Source organism: Lissotriton vulgaris, chromosome 12 (assembly GCF_964263255.1).
Source record: "Lissotriton vulgaris chromosome 12, aLisVul1.2, whole genome shotgun sequence".
Taxonomy (NCBI): Eukaryota; Metazoa; Chordata; class Amphibia; order Caudata; family Salamandridae; genus Lissotriton; species Lissotriton vulgaris.
Genome location: NC_141700.1, coordinates 756,166,147 through 756,187,912, shown reverse-complemented (window position 1 = coordinate 756,187,912; position 21,766 = coordinate 756,166,147). Strand labels below are relative to the sequence as shown.

Genomic DNA, 21,766 nt, shown 5'->3' with positions numbered 1-21,766 from the left:
GGGGGGGGCTGTGATGTAGGTATTACAGAATCTGTAAATACCGAATCGTTAAGATTCGGTATTTACCGATTCTGTAAATACCGATTCGGTAATGCCCATTGATTCCTATGGGCATTGAAGCCCATAGGAATCAATGGGCATTACCGAATCGGTATTTACCGATTCGGTAAATACCGATTCCAGCAAGGGTGAAGGGGGTGTCACTTTGACACCCTCTAGCACCCCAAATACAGGCATGTGTGCAATGTGGCACACAGACATGCCCTAAGGGCATGTCTGTCTGTCACATGGCATTAAATAGGTGTCCATGCACACATGTGCAGGCACACCTGGATTCGGTATTTTGCCACCCAATTGGATTGGGTGGTAAAATACCGAATCTGAAAGGCATTTGGGACTCAGAAGAGTCCCACCTACATCTAGAAGTTACCGAATCGGTAAAAATACCGATTCGGTATTTTACCAATTCGGTAAATTTACAGATTCGGTAAATTTACAGATTCGGTAAAATTGGCCCCCTACATCCCAAAAACCCATTTACCGGTCGGTAACGGCCGGTAAATGGCCACCTACATCTGGCCCTTAATTATGTAAGTGGAACTGCATTTCTACATTATCGGCCGGAGATACATTAAACAAATTCAGACATTACGAAACCACTAGCTTTGTCGCAAGCCTCTTGATTTTAATAATGGCAATTTTAAAGGAAGTCTCCCAGCTCTCCCTTCAGCCCAGTGGTTTAACCCCTCCTTGCCCCACCTGCCCCCTTCCACCTCTGTTAATGTACATAAAGGATATGAATTCCTTTTCTTTACAAATGTCGTATTTGGAATTCAGAGTCTGCAAATTAGGGACTTATGTGGTACATTCTGTCCCTTGACATGCAGAATTAGTTTACAATAGTAACATGCAAATGCCAGAAAACTCCCTGCTGCCTTAGTTCCTCATTTAACAAGCACTGATAAAGTCATTTGGTTTTACGTTTTAAAAGCAATGCAGTCATATTGCCTTTGCTAATGCTTTTTGCCTATACTGATCTGAATCGGCAAAAAAAAGCTTGTCTGCCAATGCACACAGCGTTTGCTTGAGGAAAAAATCAGCGATGATCATATGCACGCGTATCATCATATATGCATGCATATTAATCATGATTTTTTTCCCTTTGTTTTTATTGATAAAGGTTCGTGGCAGACAGGTAAACAGCAATTACATACGGTATGCGCAAGTTGCATTCAGCACCATACAGGTTACAGAGGTTGGGAAAACAGATATGTTAAACAGTGACATCTCGGTCCCCAGTTCTTCGCATTTCCAATTCTACCATGGGTGATACACAAATCTCCCCTCTGTGAGTGTTCCATTTCAGCCATTTTTTATCCCATTTCTTCTGACATCCTTTGGTTATGAAGACTTTTTTTCTCTGCTATCATGCACCTGTCTAACTCTTTCAGCCACACTGACACGGTAGGCGGTGCCCCTACACCCCATCCCCTCGCCAGTTCTCTCTTTACTAATGTGTATCCCAGCTTCACCAATTGTTGTTCGATTTCAGTCAGGTCTGTATCTTCCCATATATTAAGCAGACCCAGTCGGGGCGTCAGGTTCACTGACTTCCCCAATGCAGACTGTATATGATTCGTGGCCCTCTCCCAGAGATCCCGCACCAGCGGGCATTCCCACAGTGTATGATAGAAAGTAGCTGGCTGTCAGCAACCCTTCAAACACAGGTCATCGTGCCTAGAAGCTACTTTGGCCAGCGTTATCCCCGTCAGATGGGAGTGGTGTAAAATCCTGAGTTGTATTAGTCTGAATCTAAGCGTGATGGCAGCCTCTCTAGGTGACATAAGAGCCAGTCGCCATTCCTCCTCGTCGATCGGTCCAAGGTCTCTCTCCCATTGCTCCTTGAGCTTGCCGAAGGTATCGGCAAATTATTACTACGTTTTTTTATAGGTCAGGGATATCGCCTTAGACTCCAGTGGCCCATTTAGCAAGCGATCCTCCAGAGGCGAAGAGTTCGGTATGTCCTCACAGCTCGGGAAGGCCACCCGCAGGGCACGTCTGATTTGTAGATACCTAAAGACCTCCCCCGGAGCCATTTGGATTAATCATGATATTTGATGTATAAGGGCGAATACATCACCATGGAAGTGCTGGCCTGCAGTCATGTTTTTTATATTTAATATTCCTAGTTGGAAAACACCTATTTTGGAGCAGAGAATATACAAAATATACTAAAACGTGTGTGAAAACATGTGTTAAGAAAGGAGCAGCCCTATAGCAAATTGCAGCTGCCAGACCCTCATAAACAAACCCAAGCATTGAAAAAGCCAATAGGTCTCGCCTGCGGGCGGTATGGGCTCTATTAATGTTTTAGCCATGCTGTGCAGCACAGCTGAAAGTTATAAAAGGTGCTGACACAACACAGTGTTTTTTTTTATTGCTTGCACGAGAGAGGGAGGGTGAGGTGGGGGGAGACATGGTGGGGCGGATGAGTAAAAATAAGTGTTATAGCACTCCCAGCGGTGTCCGCGCCATAAGGATTTTTTTTATGAAGGGTTGGAGGATACCATGGTGGTCAAAAAAGCCTGCGACGCAGCCAGTGGTGTCTGCGTAGTAGCTCTTTTTCTTGTTAAGGCGAGTGGAGTTTTAAACAACAATGGAAGAAGGGGGGGTGGATGAGGGCCTTTTTATAGCAACAACGGCAGAAGGGTGGGTGGTTGTTGGGTTATGCAACAACAGAAGGAGGGGTGTTTTAAGCAACAATGGAATAGGAAGGGCAGAGGGTAGGTTTTAAGCAACCATGAAACAATTAAGAGAGACAGGGTAGGAGGCACTCTTAGTACCCCGGGTTGAGTATGTAAAACAAACAAAGAGTGTCATGCGCAAAGGGGTCTGTGTGAAAGCACAGAGGCAAAGACTGTAAAGAAATACCCTCTCATGGACACAGTGGAAACCTTCAAGGGATTTATTGGAAGCCCTCACTCACCAACCTGGTTGGTGACTTGCTTCATCATCGGGCCCACCAGGAGAAGCCAAATGCCTCCCTGGTGTGCTACAACGCCAGATTACTGCGGAGCTGGATTTTGTGACAGTGATGTGAAAAGTGATGTTAAAAATGTCTGAAACTGTACCAACCAAAAAGATTTTATTCACTGGTCAGTTTAGACTTAGTTAAAGGATATGTGTGGGAGAACTACCACATATTATGATGGGAGTTTCTACTTAAAGTGGGGTCAACATGTTTCTGCCTTAATAAGTGTAAAATTTACATGGGCATTCGTCAGGACCGTGTGGCGTGTACCTCGGTGGTATGGGCATGCTAAGGCCCACTCTAACCAGCGGACGTGAAAGTTAAAAATTGCTCTATGTGTAAAAAAGTGCAAGAAAACAACACAAACCACAAGTTGTGGGAATTACCTCAACTCAGAGGAACCTGTGTAGTTTGTGCTCTAAAAGATCCACGCCCCATGGGTCTCGGGAGGGGGGTGGAGGCGACTAAGGCACACCGCCCGCAACGCCTAGCACCCGCCACCAACTTGTGGTTTGTGTTGTTTTCTTGCACTTTTTTACACATAGAGCAATTTTTAACTTTCACGTCCTCTGGTTAGGGTGGGCCTTAGCGTGCCCATACCGCCGAGGTACACGCCACACGGTCCTGACGAATGCCCATGTAAATAAATCTTACACTTATTAGGGCAGAAACATGTTGACCCCACTTTAAGTGGAAACTCCCATCATAATCTGTGGTAGTTCTCCCACGCATATCTTTTAACTATGTCTAAAGTGACCAGTGAATAAAATCTTTTTGGTTGGTACAGTTTTAGACATTTTTAACATCACTTTTCACATCACTGTTACCAAATCCAGCTCCGCAGTAATCTGGCGTTGTAGCACACCAGGGAGGCATTCGGCTTCTCCTGGTGGGCCCGATGATGAAGCATGTCACCAACCAGGTTGGTGAGTGAGGGCTTCCAATAAATCCCTTGAAGGTTTCCACTGTGTCCATGAGAGGGTATTTCTTTACAGGTTTTAAGCAACAACACAAGGAGGTTGGGTAGGTGGGGGAGAAGCAACAGCGAAAGAAGGTAGGGTGAGTGTGGGTAAGCAACAACGAAAGGAGGGAGGGCGGGTGAGGACAAGCAACAACAGAGGGAGGGTGGTGGCAAGCAACAATGGTGGGGGCAAGAAGACAGACAACAGATGGGTTAAAAGTACACAAATGAGCCAGCTGAAGAAGACTCACTCTGGCAGAGCGCTTAAACTCAAAGAAAAAAGTAGTGCGTACAAAAATTAGCATTGGAAGGACACACACATCCATGCTCCAGGGGAGGGACAAACAGGAAGAGGAAGGCATCCTACGGCAGCTGACCAATAGAAATCAAGCAAATGAGAGTCACAATGAAGCCAACCAATGGTAGGCAATCGGCAGTCTCTAAGCCCGCTGCTAGAAATCCAAAGGTCTTGAAGAGACAGAGCACGTGCTGTCTAGTCGAGACCAAAACAATGAATATAATATGTATAAAACAATGACAGGGGGGGAGAGGGAGCAGTAGTGGAGTGGGTGGTGGGGGGTGGGAGGAAGTCAAAGGAGGGCGGAGGTGGGGATTAATGCTACTAAGCAGTGGAACAGACAGGGCTTGGAGGAGTGGGGCTTGGGGGCCCAAACATAAAAAAAAATCAGGAAGCAACAGAACAGCTCCTTGGGGGGAGGGGGGGTTGAAACAGAGAAAAGAGGGGGGTTGAAGAGGGAAGCCGCACATGATGGAGAAAGCAAGGAAACACAAGTGCTTCCATGGAGTGCTATCGGGTGGAAATCATGTTTAAGGAGCTCGCTCAGCAAAGCCTTTTGTTTTTCAACTACAAACTTGCAAAGCAGGGGTGTGTTACTGAAAACTAATAACAAATGGCCCCGATGCTCTGGCAGCTTCCTTCCAGCAAGTGGGGGGGGGTGATATGTCCTTGGTTTGCTGTTCAGGACCGCCAGGCTTTTCGAGGTGGTCGAAGAGGGAAACATATAGGTCGGTCCAAGGTTTCCACCTGTGGAGCCAGCATTGTTTCTGTCGTCGCAAACCTGGTGCCCGTTGGTACATGGGCCACCACCTATTAGTAGGTACAACTCTCAGCTTCCTTTGCTGGATTTCAGGTGGATTGTTCCTGCTCTCAGCACAGGATATACAGGAAGTGGGCAGGAAGCCTAAGTATTCCTGTGAGGGGGGTGTCTCAGACCACGCTCTCAAGCCTAGGTCAATGTTGCTCTTAGACAAGATTACATCTTGGCCCACTGAGACTCATACAATTGCAGTAAATCGCAACAAAAGTTACTTCCTCCATTAGATGAGTTTGGTCAGACATTGTACTGGGCTTCAGAAATAATTCACTGGGGTCCAAGGAGCAGGTAAGGTGCACTTTCAGGAAGGGGAGAGAGAGCTGATCTTGGCTACCACTAGCCCTGTGGCACACCATACAAGATTAAGTACTACATACACAAAATTAGGGGGACCCCAACAAGGGTACCTCACCTCATATGTTACCCAAGGCATATTCAGTCACATTCCACATACAATCAAGGGGAAACAGAGAGCACAGTCATAACATGATACATGGCTTTACCTGGGAGAGACAACAGGCATATTCCCTGTTGGCATACAGGCTGTAGGACCGTACCTTACCCCTATACCCAACTGCCACCAACAGTTAGTAGTGTCATGGTATGGTCGTGGGGTCGGGACTCAAGCACTTTATAATGATGAGGGGCACTTAGGACTGGGCCCAAGACGACCTAGCACTCTGCTGGTAAGAAATAGGCATGGGTGCATTTTGCGAATTCGCAATCTGCGAATTTGCGAATTCGCAATCCGCAAAATTTGCGAATTCACGCGAATTTGCGGATTTTTTTATTTTTGCGTGTTTGCCGGTGTTCGCGGGGTGCTTTGCGTGTTCGCGAGGCGCTTTGCGTTTTCGCTGGGGTTTTTTTTTGCCTGGTTAATCACTGCCACCCTCTCGTTTTTTATGCCCATCTGCCCTCTGTACCACTCGTTTCTGTGCCCTTCTGCCCCACTCATTTTTTGTCCCCTTCTGCCCTCTGTCCCACTTTTGTGCCCTTCTGCCCTCAGCGCCACTTAGAATGGCGCCGGCAAGCTGCCAGCGCCATTCTAAAATAGCTACAAATAGCTTCAACAGGAAGCACTAATAGATAAAGTAAAGCAGGTGCTCGAGTTGAAGGTCAAATTAAGTTACACAATCATTAATCACCCCAAGTTTGGGGTGATTAATGATTGTGTAACTGAATTTGAGCAGCACCTGCTTTACTTTATCTATTAGAGCTTCCTGTTGAAGCTGACTTTTGTAACTATTTTAGAATGGCTCTGGCAGCTTGCCAGCGCCATTCTAAAAGAGTTACAAAAGTCAGTTTGAACTTTAGACCCAATCCGTTCCGCTCGCGGATTTTGCGGGAAATTCGCGAATCTCGCGGATTGCGAATTTACAGAAAATCCGCAAAATCCGCGAGCGGAACGGATTTTCCACCCATGCTTAGTAAGAAACACATCATTTTGTCAAGCCAGGGGTGACAAGAAATCTTCTGCACCGGGTACCACCTGACCTTGCTACGCCACTGCATCACTGGCCAGAAGACTCACAACGCTGGTATCCTGCCGCAGAAAACATGTGGCGTCAGCCAGAATAATAAAATGAGGAGCAGGTTGTCACGTGGACACTGCGTCATGGGACTTTCATCCCTCAGGACCTGCTGCTAATCACTTCTAGTTTTTGCAAATAAAAAGAAGTGAGGCACAGGGAAAGAAAGTGATTTGCATAGGATCACACACTTTGGACGAGGGGGGAGCTAGGATTAGAGTGCTTGTCTGACAAAATGAAACCCTTTGGATTTAGTGCTATTGAATTGGAAAGGACGTGGATTATTTTATTAATTTCCCTTTACCTGAACACATCACTTGCAAGGATGATTTTCAGTATTAGGTAAGTTTGTGAAAAACCCATTGGGAGAAGGCACGACCCTTGTATACAAAATTGTCATATGCAAGGGTAGAATTCTGCCCCTTTTGTGTGCATGCAAGTCAGTGCTGCCAGTTATTTAGTGTGATTAGTATGTATAGCTCGGTATGTATACGCTCTTCCGAACAGATGGGAGGGTTCTCGTTGATGGGAGTCACGAAGGTCCTGAGCTAGTGGCCCAAGTCACAAGAACCAGTAGGACGTTTATTGGATGACATTTTCAACAGCTCTGGAATTCACAAAGGAACTCACATTAACCAAGAATCTGCAACACTTGTGCAATTCTGTCTGCTCTCCATTTTCTCACGTGTTGCGACGTATTTGTACCTGCAAATGCTGTATGTTTAGGCATGCATAAACCACTCCATATCCGTCCACACAACACATACGTACCATTCTATGAACCTCAAGATCCACATCACTCAATAGCAGTATACTATCACATCCACATCACTCAACAGCAGTATACTTGCACATCCCCATCACTCAATACTTTCACATACATCCACATCACTCAATTCCAGTATACTTTCACATCATTCAATTGCAGCATACGGTCACATCTGCCTCACTCACTAGCAGTATACTTTCACATCCACATCATTCAATAGCATTATACTTCCACATCCATATCACTCAATACCAGTATTTATTTATTTGAAAAGTTTTATGTAGCGCTGGCTAGACCCGGAGGTATCAGAGTGCTTTACATGAGGTAGGACATTGTTTTAGAACATTGTTACATAGTTACATCAGTTGCTGGAGCGTCACATAACATAGAAAGGGATGGCTCAGTCAGACTTTATCATCTCTGTGAGGATCATTCTGGTCCCAACACAGGTGCTAAGCATATGTGCACAGAAGTCTCCCTCACACATACATATGCACTCACTCTTACACATGCTAATACACAGTCTTATAGACACGCTCTCACACCCATAGTCTTACTGTCACATTTGCTCTCACATACAGTAACACACTCTTACAAACTCTGTCTTACACATACATTTGGACGCACGCTAATAGTCTTTCACACACACCCAGTCACACATCTCCACACATTTTCACGCTCACTCACATACTCTCTGACTCAAAACGCACTTGCTCACATGCTCACACACATCTCTCCAACGTTCACTCAATCACTTTCAAACACATAGTTACGCAGTGTTTTACATATACACTCAGATACACACCAACAGTCTTGCGCACACACACACACACACACACACACATGCAATCTTACAGTCTTTCTCTCTGACATGTTCACATGAACACACACACTCTTACACTCTCTCTCACAAAAACACATACACTATCCTTTTCACAAACTCCAATCTCTACTGCCCACTCTCCCCCCACTGACACTTTCTGCACCTGACACCCCTGTTTTAAAATCTCCCTCTACCTCACTGCCCAGTGGCAGGCCAGCACAACGGGTCCATCTGGCCGGTCCACTGCTTGTTTGCAACAAGCCTTTATGCCCTGTTCAGTCTCCAGCTCTATATGACATCATATGGTAGCAAGTGGCGTATACAAATATATACGGGGAGAAGACAGGGCCAACAATATCACCTTGCCTGTCTAGAACATGCCTGCTATAGCCCATTTCCATCGCTGTCCTCATCTGATGCTAAGATGTTCTATTCACAGCAAATGGACATTTAAAGCAAATTTAAGCCACCAGCCTTTCTAGCACTGCATAGAAAGATAACACTACTGCCCTTTCCTACCCAAGCACGCGTGTGTATGTGCACACATACACCCACTCACACACGCGTGTGCAACCGCACACATGCACACACATACACACACTCACACACACATGCATGTACACACATACACCCATACGCACACACACATACACCAACCCACACACACACACAGGCACACTCACACGCACATACACCCCCCAGACACACAAATGCACACACACATGCACCCACACGCACGGACATACACACAAACAAATATATGTGGAGGGGTGTGGCTCAATGGTTAGAGCGGCAGACCCTGACGCAGAGTTCTGGCCAGGGACCAGGGTTCGATTCCCGCCTTGGCGAGGTCTCGGGCTCAATTTCCTCAGACCTGTTAATTCTCGCCTCGGTGCCTATTCTAATCACGGGCCCCACGCTGCAACTCTGGGCAATAGCTTGCTTAGCCTCCACACCGGCCCCAACAGCGCTAAGGATGCCTGGCTTCACCCTGGGGGTGCCCAGGAGTGGACACTTTACAGGGAAAGTCAGGAGGGATTCCACAGCGGTATGAGTATCAGCGCCAGGAAGCCAAATAGGCGACACCGCAAGGTGACCGTCTGGTGACAGTGCGCTCTATAAGTACCATGACATTTACATTTACATATGCCCACACATACACACACACACACAATACACTATCCATATCTACCCTCACTCCAGACTACAACTACTTACTTCCACAACAATGACACAAGAACAGACCAACGGATGTAGAGAGGTGACTGAAAGCCCTTTCTGTAATTTTAGTAAACTCAATAGGTCTTGGCTAACACCAGGCGTTAAAAACACGAGTCCACAGAGAAGGGCTTGGGATTGTTACTGGCATTGATTGGTCAGTGACCGGATGAGGTTGTCTAGGGAGAGAGAGACTCTTGTAGGTCTATTTAGAGGCAGTTTGGGCACAGTGCAGCTGCCAGTGTTGTTATAAAAAATATATAAATAGAGGCGGGTTTTTGGTTCATGCCGTCAGTAGCAATAACAGCTGCAAGAACAGCAGGAACAGGGGCGGCTCTAGGCTCATGGTGGTCCTGGGCAGGAAGCGTAGGTAGGGGGCACCGGAAGAGGGGGTCTGGGCGAGGCGGAGCGCGGAGGCCAGTGAAGAGGTGGGGGTCAGGGTATTTGGAAGTGGAACAGAGCCGGAGGCCGCCAAATCCCTGCAAGGGGCCGCCACGCAAATATGTATCCATCCTCAGAGGATTATTGTATTCAGGATATATATTGGTATGGTGGCCCCTGGGGTTTGGTGGCCCTGTGCAGGTGTACAGCTTGCACATGACTAAGGCCACCCCTGGCAGGAACCACAGCAGAGATGACCGCTGGAGTGACAGCTCAGACATTAGCAATGGCCACAGCTGCCACTATGGCAGGGGCAGCATAAGTACAACAGCTGCCACCACAGGAGCGACAAGAACAGCAATCAAAGCTGCAACAACCTTAACTACAGCTCCCAATACTGAGGCGTCCCAAGCTGCAACCTCAGTAGAAACAACAGCAGGGACTACACCTTCTATAAAAGCAGAACACACAGCAACAGGAGCCCCAACTAGGGCCACCATTGCACCAGTGATAGCATCACCGCCATAGCAACAACAGCTGCAAAAATACCTGCAAATATAGATGGAAAGGAGGTAACAGCCTCCATCACAGCTGCAACAGCCATCGCTTCCACGACAAGGACAATGCAGCAGCGACCACAGATACAAGCACAGCAAACTCCACAGCTGACACCAGAGCAGGGAAAACAGCAGCAACAAAAGCGATCAAAACAGCAGGGCCACAGCAGCAGAACAGCTGCCAGCACATTAAGGACCACAGCAGTGACAATTTCTGCCATAACAGTATTGACCACAGTTACAACCACAGCTGTACTCAGCACATGTCGCAGCAGCAACAATATCAGCCGCCATAGGAGGGACAACAGCTTCGGCAAACGCTGTTGCAACAGCCAGGACCACAGCAGGGAACCCACTAGTGACCACAGCCGCCAACATAGCAGCAATAACAACACTAAACCTATTCTGAGGCAGAGTCAACAGCAGTGACCACAGTTGCAGGTGATACGGAGGCAGCGAAACAGCTGTATGACAGAGCTGGGGATAAGAAGCTGTCAACATTGAAATCGGTTATTCTGGGAGATGAAATAGAGACTTACATGCCAATTGTATAAATAAATAGATCCAGACTAAGAAAAATAAGAATAAGGCATCATCATACATCTATACTCTTTAAAAATCTGCAGGAAGTTGAAGACTGTAATAATTGGTCAACAATATTTTATGAAGAAAACGATTTCCAAAGTTCAGAAAAACCTCATATATAATCAGAAGAGGAATCAAGAATCTAAAGTCCTATAACAGCTCAAATAACGAGAAAAGCAAGAGAACATCATGGTACAGCAATAAAGAACAGAATAGATTAAAGACATAAGACAAAAGATTTATATGACGGAGTCCTGAAGAAGGCGCAAGCCGAAACGCGCGTAACGCAATACGCCAACAATAAACTGTAAAATGTTGCTACTTTAGAAGGAAACAAAATGAACATATGTTTGAACAAATGTATTTTTATAGATGAAGTTTGAAAAAGTTTCAGGTAACCTATGTAACCTATGTATCCTATAATCTTCATCCAACCATAACCAGTTACGTTTAAGTACTAAAAAAGAAATGGTAATGGATTGAACAGAAAACTGTCTGAAGAAAAGTACATCCACTGTTTTTTACAAAAAAATATGTATATAAGAAAATAAGAGTATCTGATTCTAATTATTTAAAGAAAAGAAGAAAAATAAAAAAATATATTTTGTGATACAAGGTTGTCTTGTTGTGGATATAATGAGGCACATGTTAAACATAAGTGAAACATTGTGAATATTGCCTATAAAATGTTGTAATGTACTTTAGCCAAAAAAAAGTGTTGTATTCAGCGTTACAAAATAGGGGTTGACCCAACAGTACTAGGACCTGGGTAATTCAATGTTACATATAAAGGGGTCCCAGTTGCGCGATTTCTTTAACAGAGAAAATTGTCAAAATAATCAGAATCAAACTAAAAACACTCTATTTCTTGAGTGATGTTATTTATTCACATCCTCAGTCATAAACTTATTATGCATACATTTTTTGAATTGTAGAACGCATATTTGCCCAAAGTGAGGCGTGGGTGAGTGGGCAAATGGGGAGGTGGGGTTGGTGATTGGTGAGGATTGAGGTAGTATAGAAAAAGATTAAAGAAGTCACATGTGGTCACATAGGTACATTTGTAAGTTGACATCACATGGGCATACTGGTTTCGCCATAAATCAATTCTAGACATATATATACACTCCTATCCCAATTATTTCAACACAGCCAAAAATGTTCTGTTGCACTTGGGTAGGACAAACAAATGATAAGTCGACGTTTCGACCCCTGGTGGTGTAGGTTCACTTGCACCTTACTGCGGGGTCTTCATCAGGACTGGTGATATGGGGAATCGGAAGGGGTGGGGGAGGGCACCAGAAAAGCCACTGTTAGTTGTGTGACAATGTACAAAAAGGAATTGTTGGGCCCAGGGGCTCAGGACATCGAGAGAGCTCAGCCGGAAGGTCTGTGCATTCAAAAAAACTCATCGTGCGTAGATCTTAGGAAATAAATTACAGAAGTCCTAGCCGACTCCGTGCTTTAATCGCGGACGTAGCGGCAGGCAGTATCTTGGAAATAAATTACAGAAGTCCTGGCCACCTCCGAGTTCTAATCGCAGATGTAGCGGCAGGCAGTATCTCACAAGCATCCATCCGAGAGTTGTATTCAGAGCAGGAATAAACCATGCACAGCAGCAACAACCGTAGGAACACAGCAGAGGCAATAACTGTCACACTGCAGGGAACATATGAGTAACAAGAGCAGTCACCAGCACAGCCACAACAGCTGCCGCTACAGCCATTATCACTGCAGCAATAGCAGCTGCCACAAATTCAGCAGTAACAGATGCAAACGCAGAAGACACCAGACAGCAGGAACACGCAGCGGGGACCACAGAAGTGACCAGAGTGATAATCACACAAGAGAATACAACTCAACCACAGCAAGGCCAGCAGCAGCGGTGACAGCTGCCACAACAGCAACCACCACAGCTGAAACTACAGCAATGACCACAACAGGGACTACAGCTCCACCTGCAGAAGGAATAACAGCCATCAACAGCGACTGCCACCGCAACAGAAATACCAGCAGGGGTCACTTAAGGAGGAACTACGGAGCTGCAACTTCAGCCATCACCAGGGGAGCAATACAAGCTGCAAAAATAGAAGCAAGCAGAGCAGGGTCTACAACTGTGAAGACAAGTTCCAACCAGAAGCAACCAAAGCAAATACTACAGTAGCAAAAGCAGCTGCCACCATGGCAGGGACAACTGCAACAACAAAGGATGCCACAGTAGAAACCACACCTGCCATCACTGCATGTAAAACAGCAGCAACAAGTGTCACAACAGCTAATACATGAGCAGCAAACACAACAGTGACGTCAATAGCTGCCAAAACAGCATGATCTTCAGTAGGTACAGATTTTGCCACTACAGCTCGGAAAACAACTGCAACTGCAGCCAGCAAGAAACGAGCAGCAGCCGAGACCACAGCTGCAACCACTGAGAAATCAAAAAAATGCGGAGCGGAATGCCTGAATTAATCTCAGCCACTGGTAATTACTCCGGGCAGTATTCCAGTTTATCTTTATTATCTTTATGCTCTCTGTGCCACCATCAACAGGAAACAACCAACTGCAAATCATCACTGGTGAAGCTCCAATAGGAACAGTTTAGCCTGAACTGCTAAGCTGTGTGCACTTTGAACTGGAACCCAAGCAATCCTAACTGGTTTAATCCGTGTTGGTCCTCCTTTTTGAGATACAGCTTGGATTATTTGAATCGCATGGTGTCCATGTTTAGGAATACCCTTTACCTTTAGGGGTCTTACAGAAAAACTGTCATTCTGGTCTGGATTTAAAGTGCTAACTCAAGTAAACACAGATATACAAAAATGCACACAGACTTTTTGTGCCTCATCTCTGCAGCCTCCCCTTTCTGTGCCTGCTACGACTGTCCTCTGTTGTTTATTCCTCAAGCTTGTGGAGGCAAGAAGCAGGTTACACAGTGACCACAGCACAGTCTGTACAAGTTTGTACATGTCTCTTTTTGCATGCACCAGCACATTAAAGTCAGACCTACAGGCTTTGCCAAAATGTGTTATCGATTAATGTATGTCCAGATATACAGTAAAAAATGTGTATGTGTTATGATAGACATATAGATGTGGGTGTGGGGAGCAGACAGACTTAAATACATGAGCAGTATTTCCAAATGCTAGCTGGAGGACTCCAATTTTAATGTTTACTGCAAACTACAAACCCACGCAGCTGACATTGTGAATCAGAAGGAATTCCATGAGTGTTTTTGCCATTAATTATGAATCCGTTTGTAATATCATTTCAAAACTTCCATGTCTATTTAAACATATTTATTTTTTGCTAATTGAATCGGTATTTAGCCCATATTTAAATTAAAATTACTTTTCTGTGAAAATATGAACTTGTTACCAGTGTATTACCACGTTTATTTCACAATTAAATGTCCCGGTGCACTTGAATGACTGTGGGCGTTATATAACATATCAATGTACTCACTGAAAACATTACATCATAATACAAACTCATGTGCTCGTCTGCAGCTATCGAGGAAAATCTCGTAAATAATAAAGAAATTGTGCATAGGAGTTAATTATGTTTTTTTAATGTACTATATATAATACACGGTTGCCTGCTATCTCTTTATAAAAACCTGCCTCTAATTTTATAATTACAGCCTTAGTCTGACACCCTTTGTCTCCTGTAATAAGAAAATACCTTCACTACTTTTCTATGCATTTATTACAGTTCAGCGGCTTCCTTGGATTCATTAAGCATCATTTCAACTCATACAAGAGAACAGAATATACCCGTATGTCACTAAATATTCTTTACATGACATCCAAAGGAAGATATTATTGTGACTTCTATCAAAATGCTTAAAATCTGTGTGCAACAAATTCGAAGCATCAGGTCCCTGTGTTTTAGTACATCTTCTACATGCATGCTTCAGTTTGACATCATGTATTATAAGGAATAAAATGCCCCCTTTTCTACATTAAAAAGATACTGCAAGTCACCCTTGGGTTTTTTGTGAATTTAACTCACCTTTGACTTCGTTCCTCTACTTGGTCACAGAACTTATATAGCCCATGTATCTTCCGTGGTATTTATGTTTAAGTGTCAACACTTATACCCAGGAACAGCTACTTTATTCCTTAGCAGTAAACTGTCTCTTCACACCACCAGTTCCAAGCTCTCTCTCTTCTCCAAGTCAACTAGTGCCCAATGTTAAATTTCCCAAAATATAAAACGGTACCCCCAGGTGGAAGATCTGTCATGGTCCTAGACTGAGATCAGGCTTTAGGACAATATATTAATTCCACCCATTTCTTCTGGAGTAGAGCGCCAACATATAGCCTTCACTAACTTTCAGAGCTCTCTAGGATACTATCAACTCAGAGAAACATATAAAAAAGTTATCAGATCTAAGATTAAAACAGACAGTCACAGTACAGAGAGTGCTCTCCCGCATCACAAGGTGCTAAGTAGTGTGGTGGTTAGGGGAATGCATCTGGGTATGTCATAGCTTCTGCCTTATTTCCCTGCCTGTTGCAGCACCAAGGGACTATCTGCACTCCACGTCTTCGACTTTTGATTCTACTTCTCCGCTACGCCCATGCCTTTTTATACATCGCAAGTTCCTATGCTCAGCAGCTGGTCATTGCAGTTGCCCCGTGGCGTTGCGCCAGTGCTTCATAACTAGTGCGTGCTCAATTTACAACACGGTCAAGCTGCCAAGAGACACTTTTCTCCGCGGTGTGTGCGATATAAGTCATCGCACACAGTCTATCAGTTCAGTTCAGTTCATGAAGCTTTATTCGGTACATAAAAAAATGACCACAAAAGCATAGCACACAAGCAACAGGATTAAAATACAGACATGATTAAAAACTCATACTTTTCCTAAAAGCCATCGATTTACATATAAAACTGGCAGTATAAAAACATACGTCGGGTGGTCCAAGTTATATAACCGACACATAGCATCCTCCACATTTAAAACTCCAGTCTATCATTAGGAGATATCCCTAGAGCTTCCAGAAGACACCACATCTCCAGTCCCGGGATTTTTTAATGTAACAAACCAATGCATTCTGGGATTTAAAGTCTTTGCTTCAATTGATTAGACCAATGCAAGTGACAACAATGATTTCTAAACAGAACAACTAGAACCAAGCGCATGGTGTTCTACGTAAATTGGGCAATCTTGGGAATGCTCGAAGCACCCAACCTACCGTGGCAAATATCCTGCTGGAGTCGTGGTCATAGTGGGCGGCCGGCGTCATCGTGACCATCTCCCTCCTGAGCCGTTCGAGTTCCTCCTGCAGCCCAGCTAGCTGAAAGCTCTGGACTACCAAGCCCAGGAAGCAGGCCAGGGCTAAGATCAGGGTCCCCGCGACCAACCATGGGCCAGCTGTGGGGTGGCCCGCAGCCGCGTGCCTCTGTCGCGCTGCACCCATATCCTACTCTTGTCGCCAGGCTTCTGCAACCAGGATCTCCGACAATGGATAAGACCACAGGGCAAAAATACAAGAGAGAAAGAGAGGGAAAGAGGAAGTCAGAAGGGCTTTCGATTTCTCTGTGAGAGGATCTGGCTCGTCCGAGGCTTATTGGGAATGCACAACTCCAGCCAAAAAAACGTGACGTGTCCCAGCTTTGTATTTTTTTCTTAATCGTAGAAATATTATGCAAAGCAAAAGAAGAACTAAGCATCAAAACCCTGCTGCAGATGAAAAGCACCAGGAGGATAAAAAGATAATCTTTTACGACTTAGAAACAAAGATGATTAAAGCTTTGACGCGCTAACTCCCTGGGCCTGCTGCCAAAATACACTGAAGAATGGTTTGGACTGGGGTGCATCCAGCATTCCCGCCTCCACGCCCCAGTCCCAGCAGCAGGTGCTCGGCCGGCTCGCGCAGGAGGTTGGCGCCAAAAGAGGGGGCGCGTGGAGGCTGGTCCCTTTACGCACAGGTCAGCGTCGCCGGAAGTTGGGCAGTGCCACGAGCGCAAGGAACTGTCCCGAGCACGGAGCGGGAGCCTGCATATGAATTTACAGCTACTTATGTCATGAATGGGTGAGCGCGGTTCCTTCCTCCGGAGGGGAAAGTCCCCGCGGGCGCGCGCCAGTTCCGGGATCCTCATCCAAAGGCGGAGATGCTCAGAGCGCTGTTTGTCTGTCAGTCGACAAACTGCAGGGCTCGCTCGGAGGTGTGTGTTTGGAATCTTTGCAAGGCTGTGGACAATGTTTGTGTGTGTGACTGTGGAGGTAAAACAAATTCAAGAAACCTAGAGAAACTTGGTTTCGCAAACCTGTTTCCTGGAATGTTTCCAAGTGCGGGCTAGTCAAAACATGCCAGCCCGCCCCATGGCCAGAAAGATTCCGCGTTGTCCATTTATAAGCCTAGCTGCTTGGATGACATCAGGACCGCCTCCCGACGTCTAATTAAGAGAGGTGCGAGGTCACACCTTTATAAAGAATGCTGCGTCACGATAAACTCCACTTCCGCTCTCAGCACCCAGCTCAAGGCCGGATTGAAAGTCAAAAGCAGCTCTGGCAGTTTTTGTGGGACCAGCCCCCCTCCCCCCCTCACGGCATAGTCAGTCTCGAGCAGCGCCGTTCGGCTGCTCTGAGGCTTGTATTTTCATTGCATTTTTCTGCTGTTATTACTGTGACTCACTCACCCAAGCCTTTAGCAAGAGCTGCCCTGATGGGTTAAAATGAGTCCCCTTAGGTGAAAATCGGCCCCCTGGCTTGCGCCCACCAGGGAAAAGCCAAATGCCCAATATGGCCAGTCCGGCCCTGACCCAGCTTCCCTTCCAATAACTTACTGACTCTATGCTGACTTTTGGCCCTACAGCGTTGCAGTCACTGGCTTTTGGATAGCTCCAGGCTCTATAGCTGCATACATACATACATACATTCATGTTTTAGTTTTATAAAGCACGCAAGCAAGTACCATGAGGTGGCTACACTGGCATACATAGTGAGAAATTCCTTACGAGGTCTTTCTTCCTCCTCCCGCTCTATGCTTTTGTTGACCTTTGGTACCGTATTTTCTAGTTTGCATTGTCCCTCTTTCTATATGAAAAGTGTTCACTCTTCTTAGTTACAGTCTTTCTTTACTCCTGCTTATACCTAGTAACATTTTGATGGACGACGATGAAGGAAAAATAATTATTTAACACATTTTCGCTCGTCATCGTCCGTCGAAATCCCCTCTGACCCGGCCCCACCACTATTACCTGCACGGGCCGCGGCTGGTTAATACTGCCGAAGCAAAGCTGCACCTCATTAGTACCAGTTTAACACCTGAATACAGTATTCAGCAACTGAAAGGTCATCAGTGAATCTTTTGAAAGAGCCTGCCACTGGTGTAAGCTTTGGCGCTTTTTTTATTCTTAGTAACGTGCCCTATTTGAGACCGAAACAAAAATAGTTTTTGGTTAAATCTGCAAATTATGTAGCAGATGGTGGATTATGTGGTACATCTATCATTATGCAAAAAACTTACGGAATCCCATGATTACAGTAGCCCTCCCTATACCGTAATACATCTATCCTGCCTTAAACCCAGCCACCTCAAGGATAGACTCTGTGACCTTGACTTTACACTAATACTTCTATCACCTTATCCATTACATACGTCCCTTTTTTTCTTTTCCTATATTTTTTTGCCATTTTCTTTTCTGCTGGGTCACTGTTTTTTGTGTTTCCTATTTGAATAGCCTCAATTTTTTAATGAAAATGGCCTTCCTCCTGTTGGAAATTCAACAAAATGGAGTTTCTCCAGCTCAGGACTGTCAATTTGGCGTCCTGTAGCTTATGTTCTTTCGGAAGTGAGGTACACTTGTGAAAAACATGTACATGGAAACCATAAAAGTGTGTGGCTTAAGCGCTGAAGGCTTTATAGACACACTCAAGGGTGTTTGGCAATGCTTGGAAAGAATAAGACATCTGTGAGTCCTCCGTTGCATTTAAGAAACGCTTGCAGTGCGTCGGTGTCTGTGAGCAAGGGGCTTGGATTCCACATTGGGACTTTGGGAAGATTCACAGTTGACAATCATCTGGTAGCCCAAAGTGCAGCATAAGGAATGTTAAAAAGAGGAACTCCCACAGTGGGGTCTTGGGGGAGAGCGGAATGATCTTGGCATTGGGCAAGTTGAGCATTCACCTATGGTACCTCCCAGCAGTTCCATGCACAACATGGCAGGCACGGCGTGGTGCCTGCCATGTTGTGCATGGAAGTGCACAACATGCCTTCCTGGCATTGTGGCGGGCGGTGCTGAGTGCACCCCCTGCCACAATGACAGGAATGCAGGATGCACCGCCATTGTGGCAGGCGCATTCTAATTGCCCCCACAGGACCCCCGCCCTTATGGCGAGCGGTCCCGTTTCCAGAACCGGCCGCCATCCTAATGACCTTTTCAGCAATCCCAGTGAACCTTTTGAGGGCTCGCAAGCGAAGCGTAACGAAAAGCCCTTTTGGTAGGGTTTCAAAAATGGACCTGGAAATTCCACACAGCTCGTGCGTGTTATTCCCTAGGTCCATTTTGATTGGGCTTTGCGTGCATGCTGTTTTTTAACAGAACACGCAATAGGCCATAGGCGGTCGCGTAGCTCCGCCTATGGCCTATTGGTGTCTGTTACGCGCACTAAAGCCCATATGTCTTCAATTATCGCGGCCAGACACGGCCGCGATAATTGAAGACACATGCCTGCAGTGGCACGCGCACCACTCGCGTTTATTTTTTTTTTTTACAATAGCGATCGCGAAAGTGATTGCTTTCAGTGCTGCTTGTTCTTTCTTGCGGCTGGAAGCCATCTCTTCGATGAGGAGACGGCTCATCTTTTTGTGCGCATTTACAGGCTGGCTACGGATACATTTCCCAAAGTGTTCAATCAGTTTGCAGTGGGTGCCTGATGTTCTGTAATCTTTTTTCCCTCGTCCCCTTCCTCTCCTATCGCACGTGCACATAAAGGAAAATATGAGGTCATATGCACTGACACGTATGCACAGGCAGATGGGTTGGTGTGTGTGTGTGTGTGTGTGCGCGCAAATAGACGGGTTAAAGCAAATGCGTGTAGATGGGCAGCAGGTAAATGCATAAGTAGGTATGTGTGAGTAGGTAAAGCAAAGTACACATGCACAGCTGCTCATATATATAGAAAAATATGAGGTCATGTGAACAGGCAGGAGGGTTGGTGTGTGCAGGTAGAGGGAGAAATGCAGATGAGGATAGATTCATGGGCAGACAGAGGCATGGGTAGGCAGACATGTGGGTAGCTAGACACACACGAGGGTATATTTATGCAGTAGTAGGTGGGTATACGCTTAAACAGGTGCATTCACGAGTTGATGCACAAAAAGTAAAGTGGATGTGCACGAAGCTGCACACAAATGTAGGTGGGCACGCGCGGGCAGGTGCGCATGCAGATAAATGTGTTGGTAGATAGATAAGAGGTGCACACAAGAGCAGATGCACATGCGGCAGCTAGTTAGCTTTATAGGTAGATACACAGACAACAAAATGGTGCATGCGCTTCGATGCACACTCAGGTTGCTAGATGTGTTGGCACCTACGCAGAAATATAGACGTACACGCGAGGTAGGTAACACAGCAGATGTGCGGGCATATACCAATAAACATAACGTGCATCTGTGGTAGGGGCCCACGCAGGTATCTCGATGTGCAAGGGTCTACGCAGAAAATAGACGTGCACGAGCAGCTGGTACCTACAGGTAGTAGGATGTGCGAGAATCTAGACAGAAATAGAGGCATGTTCGCACACACAGGTGGTGCACACGCAAGTAGATGGATGTGCAAGTATCTATGCAGAAAATAGACGTGCTCAGATGGTTGGTGCACACGCATGTAGATGGATGTGTGAGTATCTATGCACAGATAAAGACGTGCACACGCTGTTGGTGCACACGCAGGTAGATGAATGTGCCAGTATCTACGCAGACAACAGACGTGCACACGCAGTAGGTGCACACGCAGGAAAATCGATGTGCGAGTTCGAGTATCTATGCCGAAATTGAGGCATGTGCACACGCACTTGGTGTACACGCAGGTAGATGTGAGGTTCGAGTATCTACGCAGAAATTAAGGCATGTCTGCACATGGTGGGTGAACACACAGGTAGATGTGAGGTGCGGGTATCTACGCAGAAATAAAGACAACGCCTCCAAAACCTGGAACACTCTCCCCCTTCAGCTCAGAACCAACCCCAATCTCTCCTTATTCCGTAAGCAGCTAAAGACATTCCTTTTCAACCTCCCTATCTAATTCCCCTGCCAGTCTCTTATGAGGTCTCCTCTGTTACTACCAGCGCTTGGACGCCCCCGGGCAGCAATTCGCGCTCTACAAATTCACATCCATTTCCATTTCCACGTGCGCACACGGTAGGTGCGCACGCAGGTATATGGAGGTGCGAGCATCTTCGCAGCAATGACACGGCGGGTGCACATGGAGGCCCCTCTGCCTCCCCGGCTCTGGCACACGCAGGCACTCAGCCGCTAATCCCCTTCCCCGGCTCAGGGTATAAATAAAGCCCGGTACCGGCGCTGCTCTGCTGAGCCGCCTGAAATGGAGGAAATCAAGGAGGCAGGCAAAAAAATGGAAGCTATTCGTTGCTGGCTGCGGCGACGGGGAGGCAGGGATAGGGACATTTGTCTCAAAAATATCAACCGTGCTGATCGCACCCTCCCCTGACACCTCCAGTTCTCACCTAGAACGTATTCTCAATTTCATTTCATTTTACTCCACGTGACTGCTAATTATAACCATAGCTTTATTTGCTCATAAATTAATATCTCGCGTTCATTT

General features: G+C 45.9%; 1 protein-coding gene across 2 annotated transcripts in view; it reads right to left on the bottom strand.

Annotated features, from left to right (window-relative positions):
* Positions 1 to 17,095, bottom strand: part of TNFSF13 (TNF superfamily member 13) — a 129,660-nt gene extending 112,565 nt beyond the window's left edge. The window contains exon 1 of one of the 2 annotated variants that reach the window (XM_086946058.1): positions 16,171 to 17,095. In XM_086946058.1, coding sequence (XP_086802184.1) covers positions 16,171 to 16,395 — 225 coding nt within the window. In that variant the 5' untranslated portion in view covers positions 16,396 to 17,095. The remainder of the gene's footprint in view (positions 1 to 16,170) is intronic. The other variant, XM_086946057.1, reaches the window with a different exon arrangement.
* Between the last annotated feature and the right edge of the window lie 4,671 nt (positions 17,096 to 21,766).